The 26,404-nt window shown below is 46.7% G+C and overlaps 1 protein-coding gene across 1 annotated transcript in view; it reads left to right on the forward strand.

The window, feature by feature from the left end:
• EPB41L4B (erythrocyte membrane protein band 4.1 like 4B) overlaps nt 1-26,404 on the forward strand; it is a 134,542-nt gene that overhangs the window by 57,148 nt on the left and 50,990 nt on the right. The window contains 10 exon segments of the mRNA XM_029919634.1: nt 513-565; nt 5,210-5,330; nt 6,424-6,511; nt 6,672-6,760; nt 7,054-7,123; nt 7,201-7,370; nt 9,173-9,282; nt 10,893-10,923; nt 14,329-14,362; nt 18,079-18,143. Of these exon segments, the coding sequence (XP_029775494.1) occupies nt 513-565; nt 5,210-5,330; nt 6,424-6,511; nt 6,672-6,760; nt 7,054-7,123; nt 7,201-7,370; nt 9,173-9,282; nt 10,893-10,923; nt 14,329-14,362; nt 18,079-18,143 (831 nt within the window).

Below are 26,404 nucleotides of genomic sequence, written 5' to 3' on the forward strand. Positions count from 1 at the left end.
TTTGAGGCGTGGTGGTACCCCTCTGTGACCACGCCTTACTTATTCTTATTAAAACACTTAAGTGTCTCCAGCTGTCCTGGCAGTATTAGATATTGTGTCTGTCTGTTTATTTTTAACATTATGACCTGGTTTCAAGAAAGAGTTCAGGCAGCTTGAAAAAGCGCATGTACTCTATCAAGTAAGTTTCAAAAATCACAAGGCAAAGGGAAGGCTTTTTATTCTGTTTCCCAAACTTCCCCATTCTTGCAAAATTCAGTAAAATTGCCCACAGAGTTGATAGAAACTATACTTAGGTTGTGTCGTCTTGCTCTGTGATGCGAACTGACTTTGCGAAATAGGGACTGGAAGTCAGCTTGTTTGCATTCTTTAATGTGGACAGCAAAAATAGAAACCACTGAGAAAAATCATTATCTCAATAGCACTACCTTTTGAAAAATGACTCTAATGAAGTTTTGTATAGTTATGAGTGTTAAAGTTCATATATGGAATTCATTTCCTCTCTCTTTTTCAAGATTGAAATGCCCATATGAAACGGCTGTGGAATTAGCTGCTCTCTGTCTACAAGGTACATTCTTTAGTGGTAATTGGCATTTTAACATTATTCTCTCATTTCAACAATTGATTATCCTGTGTACCAGGCGCAGTTCCCTGGCCTCCCGCCCCAAGTAGCTTCGGGTCCCATGAGGATGTGGCAAAACCACAGCCAGGGTACAGTACAGTTCCCTCAGGAGGACTTGCAGGAGGCTTGGAAGGCAAAGGAGTGGATGAAAACAAAGGAATCAAGACACAGAGTAGAACAGTGCAGAGAGGTACCAGCAGTCGAGTGATGTCAGAGGGTGGAAGTTCAAGAACCTGGATAAGTGGACAACCTTGAACCTTGTTTAAAGAGCACGTCCTTCATGCTGTCAGCAGCAGTAGGCCTTTGAAGGCTCTCAAGAGGGGGCAGGCCTGGTCAGGTGTGCATTTAGAAAGGCCCTCTGGGTGTGATGGGGAGAAGGGACTGGACCAGAACCAGGGCTTGGGGGTGCAGTAAGAAGGTGTTGCTGTAATAAAAGGAAACTGACTAGGACAAGGTGTGTACACACACACACACACACACACACACGCACGCACGCACCAAAAAACATTAGTGGTACAGGAGAAGGACCTGGTCTTTAGACATCAGTGTTGAGAGAGGAGTCAGGCAACAGTCCTAGACTGCTCCCAACAGTGAGTGACAGGAGCCACGAACTGTTAGAAGAATTGGCTCCAGTGGAGGAGATCATTTGTGTCAGACCACTTGGCTGAGAGGCACCAGTGGGACCTCCGGTAGCTTCTTGAGTGTGTAGATCTGGCCCCATCAGAGAGGTCAGGCCATGAGCATTGACAGGGAGTCATCTGCTTATAGGTAGGAGTTAGGTGGTAGGAGGTTTGTCCACGTGATTATCAATGTTGACTGTTCCATATTTTGCACTGGTGGATTTTAGTTTAAAATGCACAAGAAACACTTGCTAAAGTCTCCAGTATTAAGAAGATACTAACATGTAACTTATCAGTACATCAGATAGACATATGTTATGGATTCATTTACCAGTGTGTTCATCAGCTTCTCTGGGATAATGAATTATGATGTATTCATTCATAATTACTAATTAATTTTGAATACCATAATAAGATTTGGCTTCCAACTTTTGTTATTTCCCAATCTTTAAAAGTTGATCTAAGTCTTCAAATTCAAAACTCAGCTCACATTATCATAGAGTTATCAGGACAGCAGCACAATAGTCAAGACAAGTTGAAGGAGGGAAGGAACCCATCATGCTGCCATCCATAGACAATCAGAGTTTCTATGGACTGGATGCAGTTTTTAAAATGTAATTCTGATCAGTCATATACAATTTTTCAATATGATTTTCTACTTGGTATTTTTAGTACGTGTATTTTGTCATAAAGATGGTTTTTAATGATGACGGGACAATTCTATACCTTAGTCACTTTTCAATTCTTATTCTTTAATGGGGTCTTGCGTATAATAGGTGCTCAGTAAGTACAGAATGAATCCAGTGAAGTTGGAGAGGCCCTTCAAAGACTTTGGTTGAAGGGGGAGCCTGCCATGAGGTCTGAAAGCATAGGTGATAGAGGTGACAGTCTTGCCATCTATAAATATCTATGCCAAATACAATATTAAGTGCTTCACGCCTACATTTTCCTGATTCAACAGTCCTTTTGGTAAGTGCTGTAGGGATCTGTAATGGCTTGGGGAGCATGGAAGTCTGCTCTCCATTTTGGCCAGGTACAGATCTCACCAGCTGGCCATGTAGCATCCACTCTAGAGTTTCTGAGGCTCCAGAAAGTTTTACCATTTAGCTTGGTGGCCCAGCAATCGATATCAGGCTGTAGTTTAATGGGATGAAGTCACATCCCTGTCAGACCTGGGGCCATCAATCCACTGGTCCTGAACTAGAGCATAAGGTACACAGATCACCATCCTCCCCCACTCCCATCCCCTGCCCCACTTCCCTCTGAGTGAAGAAGGCATCGCCACACTCAACAAAGTCCAGCTCTGGTAGAACCATTTGCCCTGCCCCAGGGCTGAGGCAGACGTGAATGAGATCAGCTATCTGTGAGCCTTTCTTGGGGAAATTACCCATGTGAGTTGGAACTACTACATAGTGTAATTTAAGATGCAGTCATTATCTCAAGTACAAACGGAAAGGCTGAAGTAGGGAACAAGTGGGGAAGTTCTTGTCACATTGTCCCTCCATGGCCCCTTCTTCCCACCTCCCATCGGAGAGTGCCGCAGCCTACTTTCTAGTTGAACCACAGGGGAGCCAACTTGCGTCGGGCCATCGGGATCATTGGAGTGTCTCTGGGTTTGAATAAAATGGAGGCTGTGTTTCCTCCCTTGCTTGAGCCTTGAAGACATGTTCATGCTGTGGTTATCCTTAAATTAATGGTGTCCCTCCAGAGTTGTGGTCCTGAGTAAAGGTAGTGCCGTTTGGGGGACTGATTTTATGATAGATTTGAAGGTGAATCCAGGCAAAAAGAAAGAGAGTGGGGAAAGCGGAATAGTCGTTTGCTGTGTGGCCACGATCTTTCATCTTGCAGCAGCTCTCATTTTACCAGTGGGGCATCAGAGACAGCGGTTAAGTGACTTGCCCAGGTCACACAGATAGCATACGGTAGCATGGGGATTCCGGCCCTCCTGTGTCTGAGCTGTGGCCACTGCCCTCTGCACCCTCCACAGCCAGGACCCAGGCTGCAGAGTTTGCAGATAGAGAAGTGTCCTTCTGTTGGCAGGTTCTTGGAAGGCAGACATGCTATCTCAGAATCTCTCCAGGCATCACTTGGGCCTGTTGCGGTCCAGGAGCAGTGAGGAGGGGCACTGGCCCCCTTGCCCGGTCTCAGGGAAACCTTATCACTGTCTGCCTTCTCCCTCCGGTGTTTTTGATGATGTTAGTGGTCTTGCCAAGACACACTGGTCACCCAAGGGCCCTGTTGCCTCACTTTGGCCCCTGGGTGGCATGGAAGGGGGGTCCATGTGAAGGAGATCTGTCCCTAGACTGCCTCTCTAGCCTCGCCAGGTCCCTGGTTTCAGGGTGAGCGCTTGGTAATTGGTCAGTGGTGGCCTTGGGGGCCCAGCCCTTACCTTCTCTGGGTGTATTTCTAGAGCAGAATCTTCATCTGTGACATTGCCCAAGGTACCAAGTAGCTGCACACCCTGATCCAGACCACCCTGATGGTCTTCAGGGGCCGCCCACTTCAGAGTTGCAAATGGGGGGGCGGGGGTTGGATCAGGTGAGGAAGCATTCAGCAGGTCCCCACCCTGGGTCAGGCAGTGCCTCTTACCACCCTCCCACCACCCCACTGAGTTCGGTAGTACTGCTTTGTCTATATGGACAGAAAAGATTCATCTGCTTCTGCAAGCTACTTGGAGTCCCTCCTGGAAGGTGGGCTCTGGGATTAGAAAAGGCTGCTGGGTACTTAGTGAGTTGCTATTAGTGGAGGGGTTCAGACACATGCTGGCTGGTCAGTTGATAGGATTTCTTGTGGAAAGCAGTGGTTCTCAAAGTGTATTCCTGGATCAGCTGTAGCAGCAGCATCTGGGAACTTGTTAGAAATGCAGATTCTCAGGCCTTCCTCCAGACCTGTGGGATCAGAATCTTGGAGGGTGTGGTGCGACAGCGTGTGTGTTTTAGCGAGCCCCCTGGGGGACCCCGATACACACGTAAGTTGGGAAACCAGTGTTGGAGATCCGTGCTCTTCAAAGTAGCATTGTGCCAGTCAGCTGGGCATCTGGCGGGAAGGCAGGTTTTGCTTCAGGAGGTCCGCGGTGGAGCCTCCATGTCTGCATTACAAGCAAAAGCCCAGATGGTGCTGATGCTGGACCAGCCTTTGTGTAGCAGGGCATTAGAGCATCCTCTGGAGGGTTCCTTTCCATTCTGGGGTTTGTTCCCTGAGCTGCAGGGGTGGGGTCCCTGGTGGGGAGACTGGATTTTCTTATCCGTGCCTCAGGGGCATGGGGCCCCCTATGTCCTGGGCCCCTCATCCTGTGGGGTACTTGGCGAGAGAGCACCAGCGTGCGGGGCACTTTGGGCTTTCTGCTGAGACCACTCTCGCGGCTGCTCCCCTCCGCACCGCTGTCTCCGTCCCTGTTCTGGCTGAGTTGCCGCAGCTGCTCCTGCAGCCTTGCCCCCCCTCCCCCCAGCCCCTTCTTCCCTCCCGTCCTCCTTTCCCCCTCCCTCCTTCCCTCTCCCTCCTGGCATATTTTCCCCCAGATTCTACATGCACTGAATTCTTGATTGGTCCTCTGTAGCACTGCAGACTCGGAGTGCTGCTCCAACCCACCCGTAGCGAGAGCCCTGTTAGATGGATGTTTCTAGGCAGGTCCTCATTCCCTGCAATTGCCTTTTATTGCAGATCTGGGTTTACCACTTTGTGGGAGAAATACAAGGTGGGCCTCCTCGGGTATGGGGAAATAGTGGAGAGAGAGAGACAGTAATAACTAAGATAATGGTATTTTGCCCGATGGGGAGGACATTGGGATGATTCTTGGGGTTTCTGAACGTATATGTGGGCGTGGGGGAGTTGAGCCCTCCTGAAAGCAGGGAGTTCTGCATGTGGGGGTACCTGTGCTTTGTAATCATGCAAACTGCCTTTGGACCTGGTTGCAGCAATAACTGAAAGCATTCAATGTCTCCTGTTTTCCTCCCTTTTATGAAACTCGCAGCGGAGCTGGGGGAATGTGAGCTTCCCGAACACACGCCAGAGCTTGTGTCTGAGTTTCGGTTCATTCCAAATCAGACAGAAGCGATGGAATTTGATATCTTCCAGAGATGGAAAGAGTGCAGGTACCTCGATGCTACCATCTAGCATTCTGATATATTTATTTTGTAATGCATCAGTGTCTGTCAGACTCGGATGTGCCAACAGAATCGCTCTGTCCAAGACCATAAAACTCTAGCTCCAACTTTTCATTTCTCGCCTGTGCCTCAGTCCTGTTTTTCCAGAGGCCCCCACGGCATCTGTCTCTCCTGAGAGGTACAGTGTGGACCTAAGCATAGTCTCATTTCTCTTGGAATGGCAGAGCCTGGTCCTGATTTGCTCATCACTTTCAAGGACACCACTGTTCTCCTGGCCTCCTAGAGAGACTGAGGAGGCTCTGCTTTGGAACATTCCTACACACCTGGGTCTCTGTCCATGGCCTGGATCTTCTCGAGTAGGCCCTTTAGAAATATGCCCTGTTGTCCCTTACAGGGACACTCGTATTTGAGGCCATGTGTTGTAGAGCATTCTGTTTCCAGACATGTGGTCACCAGAGCTAAAACGAGCCTTGGCCTTTATATGTTGGCTCTTCCCTACTTCTCCCCGGGGTCTCCCTAGGCTAACAGGTTTCTGCCTGGATTACCAGTGCTGCCTTTCCTCCCTCCCAGCCCACCTTCCCAAACTCTGCCTGATCCAAGTCAGTCATGGACTAAGAAACTTAGCACGGTTTCCTCTTGTCCCTTGGCCCTTCTTAGGGACACAATGACGCTTTGAAACTGGAAAGTGACGCTAGCCCAGTCTTATGCCACATCCAGACAGAGGAATGTGTGGATGTGGATCACGGGGCCACACCCTCGGCACACACCCCCACTGTCCTAGCTCTAGGCCGTCATTGTTGGCGGTCAGTGGTGCGTCCTTCCAGCCTTTTTACTTTGCATATGCATGACATGCCCGTGTCCACGCACAAAAATTGTTTCCTTAAGTGCCACGTTATAAGCACTGCTGTCATCTCTCTATTCAATTAATAGTCTGTCCACGGAGGTCTTTTCCTGTCAATATAAATTGGTGTCCCTTCCTTCTTTTAATCACCACCCAGCATCCCTGAATGTGGCTGTGCCCTTCAGAATTATGGGGATGTATGAGCCGCAGTTTACATGTATTTCCATTGGTTTTTCTAAGGGGAAAGAGCCCTGCCCAGGCGGAGCTGTCCTATCTGAATAAGGCGAAGTGGCTGGAAATGTATGGGGTAGACATGCACGTTGTCAGGGTAAGAACCATATGGGTAACGGGGTTTCTTGGGTTTCTCTGTGACTGAGCCATGCGTAAATGTGCACACAAAGTGTCACGTGGTGAGGAAATTGTTTTGCATTCTGCTCTGTGACGACCTGTTAGAACCCTCTACCGATTGTCACTTCGTTTATTTGTAGGGAAGAGATGGCTGTGAATATTCTCTTGGACTGACCCCGACAGGCATATTAATCTTTGAAGGAGCTAACAAAATAGGCTTATTCTTTTGGTAATTTAGTTTTGTCTAATATTAAAAATGTCTTTTCCTATTTTGTGGTGGAATTATATGTGATGGATGATTATTGAGGGATATTTGCAACGCCCAGATTTGCTTTGAAAACACACCATACCCCCATCCTTGTGGGTGTTTGGCAATGGCAATGATACTTCTGGATAATCACGCTTGAATGAATGAATGATTTCTGTAGCAAATCTAAGCTTAAAATGTAGAAAGGAAGACTGCTGTTTGTGTAGATAGTTTTCCTGCAGATTGTCCTTTTAAAATGTTTTCTCTCTGACCAGGCCTAAAATTACCAAAATGGATTTTAAAAAGAGCAAACTGACGTTGGTGGTGGTGGAAGACGATGATCAGGTAAGCCTGGCTCCCGGCTGCAAATCATCCTTTGTGGCTGTTCTGGCCCCCATTGAACCTTGTGCTTCACCTCGAAGGGACGGGAGCAAGAGCACACGTTCGTATTCCGGCTGGACAGCGCCAGGACCTGCAAGCACCTCTGGAAATGTGCGGTCGAGCACCACGCCTTCTTCCGCCTACGGACGCCGGGAAATAGCAAATCGAACAGATCAGACTTCATCCGGCTGGGGTCTCGCTTCAGATTCAGGTGGGCACTGCTTTTTGCAATGCGGATGCCATGTTTTGAAGGGGGGGAGCAACAGTGATTTTTTTTTTTTTTTTTTTTTTTTTTTTGTGAATGGAGCAGTGAATGGATCTGTGTGTCCAGATGCTTGAGTCGGATGACCTGTTCCTGCTTCTTCCATAAGATCTGACCTTTGGTTGAGTCACCAAAGCTGTTTTAGCCTCGTATGTCCTCATTGATAAAATGGGACTAATAACAAAATTGTGAATAGCTGACATTTAGCTGGACCTAGGCCATCTCAAATAGTAGATAGTGTGGTCATTGAGACTAATTAATATTAAGTAAATTTTAAAATGTAGTTCCTCTGTCTCACTAACCACACTTTAAGTGCTCAGTGCACATGAGGTAGGTGGCTGCCGTACTGGACTGGTAAGACGTAAAATGCAAACTGTGCTGGAGCTTTTCATGAACCCTTGTCTAATCCTTCCAGCAGACTTAATGAGATAGGTCCTCTGATCATCTCCGTCGTACAGATGCGGCACCCAGGGCTGAGGCGTTACATAATCTGCCCGGCGTCAGGTGGCAGAGCTGAGATTCAGCCCCAGGCAGTCTGGGTCTTGCCTTTTTGTGTGCCGACGTCAAGAAATCTGTCGATGATTAAGAATGAGAGCAGATGTCCCTCCATGTGTGTGCAAGGGACCCAGGGTAGGCTCGGTAAATGTTTGAATATGAAGAGACCTTGAAAACATGGAGAATTTAATTGTTGACATATTTTTACTTCTGATTGTAAGACCATGTCTTTCAAAGCACATGAAAACTCCTTGAGGGTTTTATTACAAACGGGGATTTATGACCTCCTCTGAGCCCCTTGTCATCAGAGTCTGTGGGTGCACACATGTGCAGTCATGAACAAGACCTCGGAGTGTGCATTTTAGTGCCCTCCCGGGGTTGATTTCTGGGGCCTGTTCACAGATCTGAGAATTGCTGTTATAAGCTCTAAAATTTCACATGGTTTCATAACCTCTGCCCACACATGGCATGTCCTTGAACTTGCTTTAATATGCCAAAAGATGTGCTTATTTCAGATTTGTCTACTGTACAAGGAAATGGCTGTTGGGGTGGTTGCCAAGGCAGGCTTTTCCATCCTTGGAGGATACTCCCCCAGGATTTGGTCCAGACCAGGCACCCTCCAGAAGAAGGAAGGGGAGTTTGGAGACAAGGTTGCCTCTTGGAGGCACTTAGAGCTGGTGGCAAGTGGCCCCTTCATGTGATAAATCATCAACCAAGAGTAGGGCTGGAATGAAGCACTGATCAATCAGATAAAAACAGTGTACTTCCTGGAAACCGCAGTGGGACCACACGTGGCTTGAAACCCAGAAAGCCTTGGTGAAAGAAGTAATGTTTCCCTTGGCGTAGTGAGGAGAGCTGGGGTTTAGTTAAGTGGTCACCAATAACAGCATCTTAAAAGACTTAAATGTCCGTGTGATGTGTATTATGAAAGGTTATTTCATCTGTGAATCTTTGTGTTCTTGGTTAGATGTCGCAGGTCCTCGGACCTGCTTGGTGTGTACAGCCAAGTGTCTGGTGCCTAAATTACGGGCTTTGTCTCTTGGTGGAAATATCTGCCCCTATCCTACAGCTTGGGTTTGGCAGAGGTGATTTTATTGCTAAATGGAAAGCTAAATTTAGTGTGTGACTTTACCAAATGAGTTCATGATAAGTTGAAATTTACATTGGAGCTCTTGAAAACAAAAGTGCACTTCCAAATGTGTATAATGCGCTGATATTCTGATATTGGTAACATGAGTAAAATATTTGCTTTCCAGCGGACGGACGGAGTATCAAGCCACACATGGGGCCAGGTTACGAAGAACCAGCACCTTTGAGCGGAAGCCTAGTAAACGCTATCCATCCCGGAGACATTCAACGTTCAAAGGTGGTGTGTTTGTCATTCTACTTGGCATTTTACATTGTGGTGTCGTTGGTGAAGCCCCAAGGAGCTTGGTAAAGCCGTTCTTAAAGGAACGTTCTGCTCTTCTACCCTGTCATTCTGAAGCTTTTGATAAAACCGCAATGGGAGGGATTCTTTTCATAGGAACCAGGCCACTTTTGCTGTCTGCTGCCTTTCGTTTTTCCCATTGGATGTGTTCATCTTCCTCTCCTGCTTTTTCATACTTCTTTTCTTGTGCCTCTTCATGTCTGTTGGGCCTGGGACCTGAGGAACATCATAGGTTACCACTTTTTTTTTGCCCAGACGAATGATGCTGTGTCTTAGAAGGAAAAACAGTCCTTCTCTCCTCCATCTTACAGTTTCAGATGGGAACATCTGTCTCATGCTAACCAGAATTCTGGCCACGGAAGAGCAGATCGAGAACTTTTGAGTTCTGGACTCTATACCTACAGGCAGTCCACACACATCCTGCCCTTGAATTTAGCCTGGCCCTAGGGTGCTTTTCCCTCCCCCCTTTCCAGAACTCCATGAGCCTTGTCTGTCATTTACTACTATGGCTTCACACCTTGCTGACGTGTACCCCATACAGGACCAGTCAATGAACGAGCAAGCTAGACTTGTTTAAATTCAGCCTCCACTTCCCACCTCCTGGTTCTCCTTTGCCTACACTTGATTGTTTCTCCCTTCGGGACTCCTAGTTTAGCACTGAATTGTGGGCTCTTTTTTTGTGGCAAGGCCTCTGCACTCTCAACCCCTGGGGCCCCCTCCTACATATCACTTACTCATAGGTTTTTCTTGTGTCACTCAGGACTTAGTGGACATCTGCCAGAACTGCACCTATACTTCGCCCCCTTCTAGAATGTTTACCCTTATGGGGCACCTGAGTGGCTCATTTGGTTAAGTGCCTGATTCTTCTTTTTTTTTTTTTATAATTTTTTAAAACATACATTTATTGTTGAGAGAAAGAGACAGAGTGTGAGCAGCAGAGGGGAAGAAAGAGAGAGAGAGACACACAGAATCCGAAGCAGGTTCCATGCTCTGAGCTGTCAGCCCAGAGCCCAACGCAGGGTTCGAGTCCACAAACCCTGAGACCATGACCTGAGCTGAAATCAGATGCTCAACTGACTGAGCCACTGAAATGAAATGAAGTCTAGATAAACAAGTTTTAGCTCTGTCCATGGTCCCTTCCACAGACTCACATCTCTGCCCCCACTGCAGAAGTCTGCCCTGAACTCCCCAGTACGGTCAGGCTTATATTTCAGCTTCTATCGTCCCCTTCTGCCGTCTTTGATTTTACACACTTCTCTGGGTCAAGACTGTGAACCCCTTGAGAGCCAGAATTGTCTCTCGTTTCTGTATCTGGGAGCGCCTGGCCCTGGGAACATGCTTAGCATTCGCTGAGTGAGTTGGAGGGCTTAGCACAGTGGAAAGGAGAATTTTCCTTTAGAAAGAAGGAGCTAAGGTGCAGATTCTGCCTCCCGGGCTTGGGAGCCCTCTGTGCCACAGAAATCCCCACCCTGGTTGTTGTCATCACGTGGTAAAAAAAAGTGATGCAGCTTTCTAAGATGACATACCTTTCTGTTTTTCCTATAAAGCAAGCAACCCGGTGATAGCGGCTCAGTTCTGGTAAGTGCCCCCAGACTCTGGGTACAGCTCTTCTAATTATTGTCTTTATTTGCAATGTTGACTTTTTCTTTACTACAATTAAACCACAGAGTGAGTCACCTGATGATTTCCCCCTGCTTTTTTTGCTGCCAGGCTATGCCATCCTCCTGGTTTTCAATAAGTACACAATGGAATGTTCCAGGACGTTTTTTTTCTTTTTTAAAACACAGCCTCTTTGTGCCGCTTTGTGCTTTGTTTATGACAACAGTGGGTGATGAAGGTGAGAGGAATGTGTACAGCGCACTGTGCTGAGGGGTTGCAGGTGGTGATGGGAAAGAAAGGCCGTGCCCCTGAGCAAACGCTCCACGAGAGCAAATGCCGAATCCACTCAGTGATGGGCAGAGTTCACAGTCATACAGTGTAGAACACCTTTACTGCACGCATTTATTGAATTTCCTGCAGAAAAAAAGAACATGTCACAAGACTGAAACTCCAGCACAGGTGTGAACAAACTTTTCCTGTAAGGTGCCAAGTAGTAAATACTTCGGACTTCGTAGGCGATGCCGTGTCTTTCATGACTGCTTAGCTCTGTGGTTGGCTCACAAAAGCAGCCATAGACAGTACGCTATGAAAGGACAAGGCTGCGTTCCAATAAAACTTTACTCATAAGTGCAGGTGGGCTAGATTTGGCCCAGGGGTGTCATTTGCCGGCCCTTCCACCCGCCCAGGTGTTCTTAATCTTTCCTATAATGGACTCTCCTGGTGAGCCTTGAAATGTCCCCCTAAGCCAGGCCATACCCCAGGCTCATTGAATCAGTCTCTGGGAGGGGGCCCCAGGCATCTGTGGGTTTCTTTAAAGCCCCCAGGTGATTCTAGTGTGTGGCCCAATGAGAAGCACCATTCCATCTTGCCCTTTTTCTTTCTCTGAAACAAGTGCTCATGAGAGTTTTGACTTCGATGGACAGCTGCCCCTGCTGGAGCGTCACAGGCTGTCATTGCTTCGGCCCTGGTACCCAAGCTCCAGGCACTGGTAGCCCGGTTTCGTTAACCCCTGGGTCTTCCCAGGCACAGGTCTCAGGCTGCCGGGGAGGCCTTAGAGATGGGCACAGCCTGACTGTGCCATGCACCCTGTACGTGTACTCGGGCAGAGCCCGGCATGCAGTGGAGCTAGTAAGCCGGGGCCCTAGCCAAGGGACCAGAAGACCCCCCGCCTAGTCCCAGCCTTGCTTTGACCCAGCACGGGGGCCTTAGGTCTTCCATCTAGGCTTCCTTTTTCTCACCGAAAGCAAGGAGGTTGGGCTAGATCACTGTTCGCCCAAACTTTTTTAGTCCCTGATTTTCACCCCCCAGAAGAAACCTAGAAGTCTAATATAGAGAACAGACAGAAGTAGGGCTGCCCTGGGTGGAGCCAGGCAGGGAGGAAGGGCCTGGGGCCCACCTGGTCCTCTGACATCTGACCCCTCTCCCCCAGGCGGCCACAAGACCCCTGCAAGGGCCCTGAGGCGCTAGAACATAACTAGGCCTATATCACACAGCTGCAGGCTCGGCCTCATGTCTCTGATTCCAGGCTTCTGCTGGGGGGCAGGCGGCCGACTTGTGTCTGGGTTCGGTTCTCAGCCCCTGGAGAAGGGGCTGCAGAGTCCCCGTGAACTGCCATTTATCACACCTGCCCCCCTGGGAGGGGCTCCTACACGGGTTCACTGTAGGCCTGCGGGCTCGCCCTTCTCTAGCATCGCGGTGGCGGGTAGGATGCTAAAAGCACTTGTACCTTTCTCCACCAGTGTGTCTTGCTTTTCAGTTCTCAGGGGCCTGTGGGTTACAACATTTCTTTCCTTTGCTAAGGAAGCGATTGTTTGTTTTCCCTAATAAAATTATATTTTCCTTTTAGCATCTGGTAGAGATTATATATATTGGGAACCAAAACAAACTTAAAAAAATGTCCACCAGGAACCAAAAAAAAAAAAAAACAGTAAATATACCCTTTAGGAACAAATGAGCTAATAACCACTGTTCGCAGCTGTTCAATTGCTCTTCACAGCCTGTGGGATCCTGGGGTGAGCAGGATTGCTGTGGGAGCCAGGGATGAAATTGTGCTCTGGGCTGCAGAGGTGATACCAGAAAAATAGCACCTTGCAGAACACTTAACCTTCCGAATGAAATCCAGCTGGAAGTGAATCTGGCCCAGAGCCTGGCTCGGTGACTAGCCCTCTCTGAAAACTGGAAGACAGAGCTGTTTAGACCCCAAGCAAGACTTATAACAGTAAAATGTTTCTCTCATTGTTGAAGCAATAAACCTTGATTTCAAGCACACCTCCCTAGCAACGTAGCCTGATTGTGCCATGTTTGTTTGTGCTTCTCCTGGCAGATGCCAGCCTTACATAGGAAACATGTTGTGTTTTACACTCAAAGCCAGCCTTCCCCACCCATATACGTGTGGGAAAAAATATGTATATTTTTAAATTTTTTTATGTTTAGTTATTATTGAGACAGAAACAGAGCATGAGTGGCAGAGGGACAGAGAGAGAGGGAGACACAGAGTCTGAAGACAAGCTCCAGGCTCTGAGCTATCAGCACAGAGCCCCATGCGGGGCTCGAACCCACAAACCGTGAGATCATGACCTGAGACGAAGTTGGACACTTAACCGACTGAGTCACCCAGGCGCCCCTATATGTATATATTTTTTTAACCAGAGTCGTTATACTTGCGAGTCCATCAAAATAGAACCGTGATTGAGGAGCTCAGTACCTTTTCTCAGACCGTCAGGGAGCCAGCTGGACGGCGTGGAAAGTAGGTGGGCTCCGGACTGGGCAGATACCCACTCCAGTCCTCGCTCGGCCACTCACTAGCTGACTGACCCTGAGCAGGTTTGCTAACTTCTCTGTTAGGCAGCCTTTATCTGTAAAACGAGGCAGTACCAGTTATTGACCTCATAGCCTTGTGGTGCAGATTAAATAGTAACAGATGTGGAGTTCCCAGCGCAGAGTCTTGTAAGGCACGAGCCTCCCACAGCAGTGGCAGGAGCGTGGCGGGAGCTGCTGGGAAGCGGCTGGTAGCTCTCCCTTCAGTGGGAGAAAGCTCTGGGCGTCGCTGGACCAGCAGAGCCAGCGCACACCTGGAATGGGAGCTAAAATTACTTGGTTTGTCCCAACTGAAAGGACCTCCTTTTTGTCACCAAAGCGTGGCAAGCTGGATTCTAGAATATTACCTTCGTGTTTCAATTTGTGAGCTCGGAAGTGACAAATGGAAGTTGCTGTTTGGTTTCCTTGGTTATATGTTCATGTAAACAGCTAATAACCAAAAAGAAGTGGTGTTCGTGAAAGTTCCTAACAGTGTAGGTGGTGTCTAGCGCTTATGATCGTTAAATAAATCACTAATAGTGCCACTTTACAACCTGTTACATTACAATTTTTCCCTTCTTTTTATAGCTCTAAAACAAATCCTGAAGTCCATAATTACCAGGTGAGCTACTGCTTTTAAAGATTTTCATGAATACTTCGTAAGGTTTCAAAATGTTCTGCATCAAGCAGTTATTATGCATATAGTCAGATTTTGAAGAAATCTCTTGGTTGTGGGGTGGAGGGCTTGGTTTTTTTGTTTTTTAAGGAAACAGTGAGAGGAGAGCCTTCCTCTGTGACTCCTGGCCCCTCTTGGTCATTTCAGCCTCCTACTTTTTCTTGACCTTATCAACTAGCAAACCGCAGAGACATATGTTTAAGTTTCTGGGCGGTCAAACACGGCCTCTTAGGGGCACTCAAGTGAGGCCGTGTTTTGTCAGCGTGTCCTAGGGAACACAAGTCCCTTGAGGTGTGCCTCCAAGGGAAGGAGGTCTCAGTCACACGTTTGGGAAGTGCATCAAGGGGACCTTCATTCCCCTTACTGGATCTTACAGTCCCCACTGCGGTGTCAAAAGTATTGAGAAACCCTGCAAAAAAGACACGTTTTATTACTTTTTTAATCCATTGTTCCCCCAAATCATTTGATATTGAACAGCCCCTCCCCCAATTTAAAAAGCGAGCTCCTCACCTCCCTGCCTGTTTCTGATAGTGTATCTGTTGTCAGTGGAGCATTGGTTTCTAGAACCTACTTCGTAAAGCATTGTGCTGAGCCCGGTGCCTGCAGAAGGAGCCCAGATAGGCTTCCATGACACCCCTGTTTTACAGGGGGGCCAGCCAGGGCCCTTATTTCCTGCCAGCCCATCCATCGTAACCTGGAGATGGCTCTCGCTGGCCATTCATAGCCTTTGACTACCTGGCTCCAACTTACTTTTCTACGTTATTCCCTCCCTCCTCCCAGCTCCTTATCACACATCGTATGTGCAGCTCTCAGAGAATCACATCATTGGTGCCCCCAGAATTTCTTCCCATTGTTCCTTTGTCCGTGCTTGTCTGCCTGCAATCCCCTCACTCGTCTGTGCATTAATATCCCCCCCAGAGTCCCCTCAGAAGCCACCTCCTCCGCACAGTCTTCTCTGATCCTCTTAATCAGAAATCACCCACACCAGTGCTCTTCAGCCCCGCTGCACATCAAAACCATCTGGCAGGCCTTAAAAATATGGCTGGTGCTTGGGCCTCACCCTGGGCTGATGAATCAGATGTTCTAGGGATAGGGCTGGGCATCTGAGAGCTTCAGAGCTGCCAAAGGGGTTCTGATGAGTGGTGCTGACAGGGTGTCCCTCACTTACTAGGTTTGTGCCTAGAGGCAGCATTCGCGTCGATGACCTCCTCACTTGGGGCCATTTCTCTTGTCCTGGGTGGGTTGTGTCCAAGGACATTACTCTCAGGTTTGCCCCGTCACGAGTCTGGTTTCAGATGTCACAAATAAGAAGTTACTCCCTGAGGTCTCCTGGGAGCATTTATTCTAGTTTAGTGTCTTTCCTGATCTCTTGTTACCATAGATAGTAATTCCTTAGATGGGGGCGGGATACCGATGTACGTCATCTTTCCGAGGTCTCCAAATTATGTTTCAGAAGAATTTTGCAATACCATCTTCCATACATGAAATCGTATTCCCGATGTGCAGAATCCGGATGTGACTTCTGAGTTAGGGGGAAATAACATGTCAAAAGTGCTTTGAACCTGGTAGGAGAAAAGCTGGGTTTCCCCATCTCGTCTTTTTTAGGTTCTTGAATCTTCTCAGTCACAGACGGGCTTTTTGATTTGGAGAAACTTTCAGGTGTGAGTGGCTGGTTATGGGGGAAGGGAAGAGTTGTGGAGGGGCAGTCCCTGCCTGAAAACAAGAAAAACGTGAAAGTAAAGCCAAGTGTTCCCTGCTCAGAGTGAATATGGAGGAAGTTGTGCCTGGGAGTCACATGCATGAAACCTGTTACCTAGAGGTCTCGTAACATCTTTAGCAGCCACTCGTCCTCCACATCTTACCCATCTTGGAGGTTCTGTGTTGCTCTGTCAAGGTTTGGGAATGAATTGACCGGGAAGAGAACATCCTGAGAAGCGGCCTGATTGACAGGTTTGAGTGCTGGGAAGGGTTTTCAGGAGGACCGAGTGGAGCATCTGTCTTGCTGTGAGCTCAGGGAGGCTAGCTGCCTGCTCAGGGGAGATTGCCGCGGTTTTGATACGGACACTGTTGGTGCTGGGAGAGGGACAGACCTTCATTGTTGGGACTGTCTGAAGAGTTACAGGATGCTTAGCTTCCCTTCTCTGCCTAGGAGTTAAAAGGCAATTTTGCAGTCATTGTGACAAGCAAAAATGCACATATATATTTCCAGCTATCCCCAGGGGGAAAAAAACTGCCCCAATGAGAACCATCTGGGTTAACATAAAAAACGCTTCCTGACAGCTTTAGAGTGTGAATAAATTACTGAACGAGATCAAGGAAGGTTCGGGAATATCCTTCTAGGTCTTTATGGATGAGGTACCCACCTCTCGCTAATGAATCTGATTTGCTTGTGTTTGAAAACAGGCAGTGGAAGAGAAGGTCCATTACTATTCTAGGTCATTCCCTTTTCGCCCAAGATCCAGACGGTGGAGCCTCATTTGGGGCCCGGATGTGTGACCAAAGCACTGGAAGCATTTCAGCTGTGGGTACATCTAAACTCTAGGTCTTTCCCTAAGAGAGGTTACCTTTCAGCTTCTGCTCCTGAGGTCCTTTCTTCGGATTCCCTTTTCCTGTAGCCTGTTCTTTAGGGGGCTGCACGCTTAGCTTGCTGACAGGCATCTCTGAAGGAGAGAGCCCACTAGAATCCAGAATAGGCAGGGAGGCATCTCAGTTTCCTGAAAACTGAATGAACAGAATTACTGAGAAATTTCCATAATACAGAACAGGCTTCTACTTATTAACCAAAACAGCAGGGGAAGGAAAGAAGGGAAGACATAATTAAAAGAATAATGGTGGCAGGACTGTAGTGACCTAAAAGTCAGGAGAGTCTCATGGGCTCCACAGAAAAGGTAAGCCTTGAGAAGCCCCTTGGCTTCTGGCCTTGCCTGGGGCCACCGCCCTCTACAGGCCAGAGGCGGATAGGCAGCCCCGTCACCCAGCCAGGTCTTCACCCCTGGTCATTTTGTGAGTCATCAGTCTGGATCTGTTTTCCCATTTTTAAATGGACAAATTCCTTTCTTTTTTCCTTCTGTTTTAATCAGGCTAATAAGTGCTCTGAATGGTTTGGGGTTTTGTTTGTTTTTGGTGACGGCCATGTGGGCAGTAAGGTTTGCTGCTAGGTTCTGGATCACATTTTAGAAAATTATTCTTACCGCTTAAACACAGGAGAATGTGTTCACCCACAATCCTGCTGACTTAATGCCCCCGTCCAGTTCTCTTCTGTTTGCAGATGTCACTGTTAGACCTGGGTGTCGTCATTTCCAGCAAGGACAAAAATTGTTTTTGAAGAAAAAAATTGCCTACCTACCATTCACCCCATATCTTGGGTGTCTTCCGTCTGTTCCCTTGGGAGAGATGAATGCTGCCTGTCCTGGGCTCTCTAGGGGACCCTTTCTAGGCAGATGCTGTCCCCTTTCTTCCAAGGGCAGCTTCCCAGCCCTCCTGCCTTTGTCACAGGGGAAATGTGATCGTCCTGGAAAGTCACCTCCCATCCAGGGCTTAGTTATAGTCTTTCCATTCACAGCCCTGGGCCCCTCAGCTGGATGCCGGTAAAAGAGAAACTAGATGAAAACCATTGAAATCAAAAGGTCATTGAATAATCAAGTTTGGTATTTCATTTCTAGCCTCAATACCATCCCAACATCCAGCCCAGCCAGCCTCGGTGGCTCCCTCACTCTCCAAATGTGAGGTAAGTGCTTGAGCTCACAGAGCTGTACTTTCTCGAAAGTTCTTCCTTTCTCTGGAAAGACTCAAATTCTGCCTAGTTATGAATCGAAAGTCTGCATCAGAAACAGCGGTTCAGAGCTGCTGTGTCATGGCAGAGATTAATAATTTGCAGAGCAGAAGCAGCCAGCGATGAGTCGGGATGTACCAGAGTTCTGCTTTATGAAATGAAAATGAATTGGGTTTTGTTTTTTGTTTTTTGAGTCATTCTAACCTTAGATATTTTTGGTTTGGTTTTGCATTAGAAATGTTTCTTAAAATTTCTAAGTAACATTTTCCTGTCCCAAGAATTCGGTTACTAAAAATGTGCCTCAGGCTTGGCGATTTTTGTTGTGGGTTTTTTGAAAGGACTTTCTTCAGGGATGAAGTTGGGAGTTTGCTTTTTGTGACTGTGGATCTTTTTTTCTAAACCTAGGGGTCAGTAAACTTTCTCTGTTAAGAGCCAGATAATCAGTATTTTCAGCTTTGTGGTCTCTGTCACAACAACTCAACTCTGCTGTTGTAGCTTCAAAGCAGCCTTCCGCAGAAGCGAATAGGCAGGGCTGCATTCCAATAAAACTTATTTACCGAAACAGAGGGTGAGTGGGATTTAGCCTGAGGGCTGTGTTTCACTCACCTCTGCCCTAACCTACCACAGTCCTTTGCAAGTAAACTGGCACCTGCCTTCATGGGTTTCTAGTTGGGCTTGAGAGTGTTTTAATGCTAGCTTTGTAAAGGCAAACGTTCCTTTTAAGATTTGAATTTCAGATCAGTCTTAATTGGTGTTTATGTGTGAAGCTCTTTCTGTTGGTTGAATTCACTTTGCATAAAGTTATTTCTTGGTAAGGTTGCTAGCCTTGCTGCTTGAGAAAGTACAGAGAATGGAATGATGGAAATAAATCCATTTGGAGCAAGGCAAACGAGAGCAATTAGTTCTTGAGAATTCTTGCCACTTTTGTTGGGGGACCATGGAGGACAACAGTGCTGCTTGATCACAAACACTTGCCACGCGGGTAACCTTCTAAAGCTAGTCAGCCTAGCGGAGTAATCATTCTAAATGTTCCTGTGTATTATGAAGGCAGTTTATTTTCTAGACGTAAGAAACCAAAGAGATTTCTAGAAGTGCTATTTTTATTAACCTTATTTTTACAGAATTTTACGCTTCTTTTGGCCTATTTTATCACATTAGTTTTCCTTCTGAGGCATGACCTTGCCCAGCACTTCACAGTGGGGATTCAGAGAAAGGCTCAAAAAGTACGCCTCACCAGGAAGCTTGCTGATGCATTCTTTGCTCCACCCAAGCCCTATTGGGTCAGGATCTCTGGGGGTGCCCCCTTGGCCCCCCGCAGTCAGTGTTTTACCAGGCTCTCCAGAGTTGGAGAAGCATTGCCTGAAATACAGAGGTGATTGGTCCAGCGCGCTGGCAAACGCTGCCCAAGGCATGCACAGTGCATGTTAGCATGGTCATGGCCCTGAGAGGTGCCTGGGAAAGAAACCTTTTGCGCCTGACTTCCCCCGGACTGAGGGGTCCTCAAGGTGCCCTTTGAGGAATGTGGTATGGCCGCGGACGGAGCTTTCCTCGACTTGGAAGTTGGTAGATCACCTGCATCTGAATTTGAAACATACCTTAGCGAACCCACTCATTTCAGCTTGTGAGCCATCCCCATCCGCGTGGTCCATGGTCTTCCCCGCCCGCTTTCCTCGCGCTTGTGTTGTTTCACTCACATTTCTGAATTTTCTTCCATCCCCCCCGCTAACCATTCACTCTGCCGACAAAACAGGCCATGCTTTCAGGATGACAGGCCGCACTGGGAAACGCCGGCCAGCGGAGGTGGCGGCCGTTTCGATTATGTCCTCGACCAGAACCAGAAGAACTTAGGAGGAGTGCAAAGTATGATGTACCGAGATAAGCTCATGACTGCACTTTGAGAGACGGACGCATCTCACCTCCGTTCACCAGCATGGTTTCATTACATTCCATGCAGCATGTCCTGGCATCACGTAGATGCGTCTGCAAAAGTGGCCTTAAGGAATAGTTCCGGAAAGTGTTTCTGGAGTCTGTGTACATATTTGAAAATCACCACAATCAGTAGCCATAATTTACCGTTGACTGCGTTCTCAATAAAATGAAGGTAGTGAAAGGCTCAGGAATCATTTTAATATTCTGATTTTTAAAATGGAGTAAAATTCTGTGTTTATCATATTGCTCTGTACTTGATATTTCTCTGTTATTTAATGATTGGGACCAAATAAAACCGTAAGAACTTAGGAAAAGAGCTCTGTGTGGAGTACCGTACAGCCCGGGGTGGGGTTGAGACCACTGGGGCCAGGCCTGGCCATTGTGAGCTGGTGGGCAGCCTCTCTCCTTTGCTGGCCTCCTTTTCCTCATCTGAAAAGAGTGGGTAGGACTAAGTGATTGCCAAGCTCCTTCCAGTTCTAAAGTTCTCTGATCGTATTAAAAGTCAATATTGTTAGTCTGAGGATATAATGTTCAAAGTAAATATCTCAAAGGAAAACTGCAAACTTCCCTTCTCTCACAGAGGGCTACCCCTTTCCAAAGCACAAGAATGTATATAACTTGTTATGTAAATTTGGGGAGGCTTTGAATTTCTGATCTTAAAGCAGTTGACCCACATCAAAACATAGCAGTTTTACTAATCGTAAATTGCATAGCATCCCTTTTGATAGAATTTGCTGCTCAAGTACAAGAATTTTTTTTCTTTAATTATTGATCGGTGCTGCTAACTTGCATGATTTCTGAAGACATAATTGTGAATTTATAGAATTTGAGGCTTGGTTTTCACCCTGGACTATATATACTCTTTTCAAAAGCAACATGAAATCGACGATATCATTTATGGCTCACATTACAGTGTGTAAGATTTTAATGAAGCTGTGCCAAAGCATTCTGTGGGAAAGGATGGGATTGGTGTTGCCCATTTTGTAGTACCGGCCATCGACAGGCTCTCTTTTAGGGTAGAACTTGTACCGAAATATTTATTTCCCCACCTGACCCCCAATTTCAAGCCACAAATCAAACTTTTTTTTCTTGATAGACCCGAGATAATTTTTCATTAGCCTTTTTGTGAAAAAACAATTCTTACGCCATTTAAGTGTATGGAATTGTAATTTGGCCCACTCGAAGCCTTTTAGAAAAAAATGTATTGACATCTCTTAAGATATTTTATTGCTAAAGTCTGATCTGTTTTGGCTACAGTGAAAATCTGCCCAGCAGGAGGGGCTCCGCTGCAGCCTTGCACAGTGGAGTCCATCACCTATCAACTCTTCCTAATAAGATAATCTGTTTACAGGTGTGTTGTGTCGTAACACATGTTTTGACCCTCAGTGTTTGTGCCGCATACAAATAAATGTGTTCTGAATCTTTGATCTTACTGATCCATTTTTACAAATGTGTTTCCAAGGAATAAAGATTATTCTTGCCATTTTGGACTCCATCTTCATTTTACATTGCACAGAAGTGCCGTCTGTGGATGATGTAGGTAGTGGGACAGTGAGCTCTCCGAAGTCTGGAGGTGAGCATTCGGTTAGGTGACGTGGAGCAAGTTTGTCCAAGGATGAAGCTGCCCTTGGGAAGAGTGGCTCTTGTAGGCACAGTGGCTGAAGCATTTCTTCCTCTGGTGCATCTGTGGTGAAGGTTCTAGTAACTGGTCACAGGCACTGGACTGAGTGAAGTGGTGGCAGAATGGGTTTCCCCCATAACGGTCCTGTTATAAGGGTGGGTGTTTGTTCTGGTGACTATTGCTGTTGCTGTTGCTGGTGGAAAGACATCCAAACCTATGTCTGTGGCCCCCTGGAGGTCGTGTACATGGATAACCTCTAATAAATACCTTACTGCTTAAAATAACTTGAGTGGATTCAGTTGTCTGCAACCACAAAGTCTAACCAGTGTGTGTATGTGTGTGTGTGTGTATATATATACATATATATATATATATACACACACACATATACAGTATATGTAAATATGTTTATATATACTTATGACTTCCTAATTGTTAAATGAGGTACGCACTTTTCAGATCTCAACTCAGTGGACCTTTCTCCACTGCATATGATGGTGATGGTCAGTCACTCACAGCTTTTTGAAACCCTGTTCCCTTGACTTCTTCAACATCTGCTTCCCCAGTTCTTTGACTTTTTCTTCTGTCTTTGTAGCAGCCTCACCTTCTGTCTTCCTTTTAAATAGTGGTGTTTTCTGGGGTTTCTTCCTCTGCCCACCTCTTTTGTCTCCATCACAGTCTGCCTGGGACTTTTCATGCTGGCGCAGTTTTATGGCTGTTGACCCTGAAGCCATTGTCTCTTACCCAGACTACTCCTACAAGATTTTAGACTGACATTTCAACCTGTGTATTCCATATGCAGCCCAAACTCATGTCAGAAATCAAATTCATCTTTTTCTGGAGAAAAAAGATGTCTGCTCGATTTTCTCTACTCTACCCACTACACCATCTATAACTCTTTTCCCTTTTGCCACCTGTACCCAGGCATCCCTAGGTCTTCTCAGGTCCCGTTCTTGTCAACCCTGACCTTGAAAGGTACTCTTCCTGGTCTCCCTCATTCCAGGCTTCTGATGATCTCATCCTCCTCACAGTTTCTGGAGGAATATTCCTAAGGAAACACTTCGATTGTGTTGTTCCAATGATCCACATCTGCCAGGGTTCTCCATTACCCAGAGGGTGAAGTCCAAGGCCTTCCTTATGGGATTCCTTTGCTATCTGCTTCTGTCCTATTACTCAAGCCTATTTTACCCCCATTTCTCATCCTCCTGTTTAAACGTCTGCACCACCAAACTGCTTGAGGTTCCTGGCATTCACCATATCCTGCTGTTGCCCCCACCTGTGCTTTGCAAATTGTTTCTTCTGCCAAGAACGCTCTCACTCCCATCCCCTTTGCCCACTCCTGCTCACCCTTTATACCTCCACTCAGATGCAGTCTTCTCCCAGGGACTCCAACCACCCCGCCTCTGCAAATTGATTTAGTTTCTGTGCTCTGCTCTGTGACTGCCCCTCAGCCTTCCTATGTCAACATTGTGTTCACTACTTTACATTAAAACTGCCTCTTCTGTTCATCTTATCCTGGAGCCTGTATGCTTCTTAAGTATGAGCTTTGTGTCATATTTGCCTTTGCTCCCCAAGGCCTGATAGATAGCAGGTGCTCAATGAACGTCTGTTCAACAAATGAATTATTCTACCTTCTTTCTAATGGAAATGTCTAGCCAGGTAACAGGCAGTGCATCATCTCTGAGATGGTCCAAAAGTATCTGAACAACTGTACCCAGTCCAGGGCATCACATTTTGAGTAGGACATTGACCATCACCTATGTTCTGGCTTCAGCTTCATCATCTGAATGTTACCCAGTGTGTCTGCGATGTTCTCATTTGAAGCGTTGATATAATGATGAGCGTTGCTCCTACAGGGCAGAAGACAGTCCAGCCACGAGATCCTGGAAACCCCGGTAGGTTGACATGGATCTGCAGTAATAATAGGGACCGATGACCAGACGCGTACTCCAGTGCTCCATGTGTTTCTTCCCTTGATCTTCCTGGCTTCTCTGTGAGGCGGATGGTGCCCTCCTTTCTCACACGGGGAAGCTCAGGCTTAGGGTTTAACCAATCCCCTTGCACGTTGTCACACATGTGCAATTCTGACTCCAGCCCATGTTCTTGGCCCCTGTGCTCTAATGCTTCCCGGCAACAATCCTCTTGTGGTTTGGAACCCTGTCCATCTGCATCTCCGTGAGACCGTGACTAGATTATGTTCAAGAGCTCACTACCTTGGAATCAGTTACCAACGAGGAGCCACTCACCACCACCAGCACCTAGCGACTGTCCATATCCCTGCACACCTGTGGTCCAGTAAGTAACCTTGTTCATCACCGTCACTGGTTAGCTAATAACCCTGTTACTCCCTTCTCCCTCTCCTCTCAGGAGTCTAGTAACCCCTAACACTTTACCATCCCTCCTCTAGCAGTCTAAAACCTGCATTCATCCAACAACTCCCTTTGCAAAGGAGCACAGATTGAGCATTGTTTCCTTCTTATGAAACGCTCCTTACTTGAGATGATTCACTGCTTCCTTCCCTAGAGCTCACAAACTCGTCATTTCTTCTGGAGTATTACCTGCCCGCACAGCCAACCTCAGGATTCCATAACCAATGGAATTAGCTTTTTGCATTTAGGACACTGAGGACTTACTTGTCTTGTATCATTTCTTATTTTTCTGTGATCCCTCAGAATATCTTAACAGTGAATTGTCAGTGTTGTCAGATTGATATAATTCATATGGACTGAAAGACTTGAAATCATGCCAGGTAATTATCTTGGCCTTCAAAACCCTCTTGCCTCTTTCATTTCTTGCTCTACCATTTCCACCAAAAATGGTTCTCCTTAACAGCAAAGATGAAGGAATAAGGACAGTGCAGGAGTGCTTTTTTTTTTTTTCCCCTTGCCTGTTAGTATGGTACCATCCTTCCAGGTCAGTGACTCCAGCCTCCTGGGTCCTGGTCTGAACACAACTAATAATAGATCCTTTTTGTTGCCCTTGACTTTCCAGCTTTTAACTATTCCTTTAAGATCTGGGCTCATCAAAGAACTCCCTGAGCAGCCATATTGATCCTTCAAATCAATATTTCCCAAACTTGGCTCTAAGTCAATTCCCTGACTGACCAAGTCTTCTAAAAGTACCAGGTAAATACCCTAAATAGGTTTAGGATGATTTGCCTCTGCCATTTCCCTCCAGGAGGCTCAGCATAAGGGGGCAGGGAGAGGGAAACCTCAAACTACTGTTAAGGAAAGAGTCACTTTGCAAACGAAAAGTAGCACATTTTTAAGCAGCCCCCTGAGGCGTCTAAAAGGTGAAACTAATGTGAAAATGACATTCAGCCAAGCCTCAGCAGAGGAAATCTTAAATAATTATGCAAATTGGTGAACATCCCCCAAAATTAGGGAACCAAAGAATTGCTTGGACAGCTTATTAAAAATGGAGAGGTGCCTGGGAGGCAGTCAGTTAAGCATCCAACTCTTGCTTTTGGCTCAGGTCATGATCTCATGGTTTGTGGGTTCGAACCCTGTGTTCGGCTCTGTGCTTATGTTGCGGAGACTGCTCAGAATTCTCTTTCTCTTCCTCTTGGTCTGCCTCTCCCCTGCTTGTGCGCTCTTTCTATCCCTCTCTCTCTCTCCAAATAAAGAAATAAAAATAAAAGAGATTTCTAGGCTCTATTTAAGTGATTATTGGTGGTTAGACCTAGGGAACCTTCAGTTTAAGTCACCAGAAGAGTCTGAAATGGGCAGGTATAGGACCTCACTTCCTATCTGGTTTGCCCTCCCCTTTTTTTGGTTCAATTTTAACTCTCATTAGAGGCCAACTCTTTTCTTTAAAGTAGGCATGAATCAAAAAGTAAATGAATACATCATAATAAGTAGCTAGCTATGTTTTCACTTGTTTAGAAGGTTCAGAGTAAAGCAGAAGAATGTGAAAATTCTAAGGCTTCTTTCTATGACCTTCATTTCATCATAACCTCCTTCTCCAAAGTCTGTCAAACATTGTCGTCATCCTGCGCTCCTCACTCAGGAGGCAAGGGGCTAGAGAATTGCACCTACGGGAGCAGAAGATGGCATGGCCACACCAGCGTAGGGACCCACGCCAGGCTTAGACTCCGGCCTGGGGTGGGGAAGAGGCAGAAGTTTGCAGAAGCAAATTGGCAGGATGCCACATGCTGATGAGAGACAGACTGCAGGTCTGGTGTGGAGTGGGGATTTTGTTGGGGCATGTGCCCCGCAGTTTTCTGAGGAGGTGAAATGTGAATGCTCTGGAGGCCCACAAGGTTTGAATCCCAGCTTTGCCATTCACCAGCCATGTGACCTTTGTCTGGTTTCTTCTCTATGCCTCATTTTCCTCGTCCCCAAGTGGAAGTAAATGACAGTGTGTATGTAAGGTGCTCTGCACAATGTTTGATGCTGGCTGGTGGCCAGTGTTGGTGGTTTTTGAGACTAAAGGCCTTAAGCAGTCCATGTGGTGAGAAACAGGTCAAGGAAATTCAAAGTCTTGCTCAAGGAATGGCCTGTGTTAAAGGTTGATGGCTAGAGACGTATGGTCTAAGTTTAGCAATGGAAAGGGGTGCTTGGTTCCGAGGGAAAGATCAGATGGAAGAGGGTTAACACAATTCATAAAGGCACGTCTCTGAGACTCTAACAAGCTCAAAGCAGAAACACCATAGGGATCTTTTGAG

The sequence above is a fragment of the Suricata suricatta genome, chromosome 13, assembly GCF_006229205.1.
Source record: "Suricata suricatta isolate VVHF042 chromosome 13, meerkat_22Aug2017_6uvM2_HiC, whole genome shotgun sequence".
NCBI classification, from domain to species: Eukaryota; Metazoa; Chordata; class Mammalia; order Carnivora; family Herpestidae; genus Suricata; species Suricata suricatta.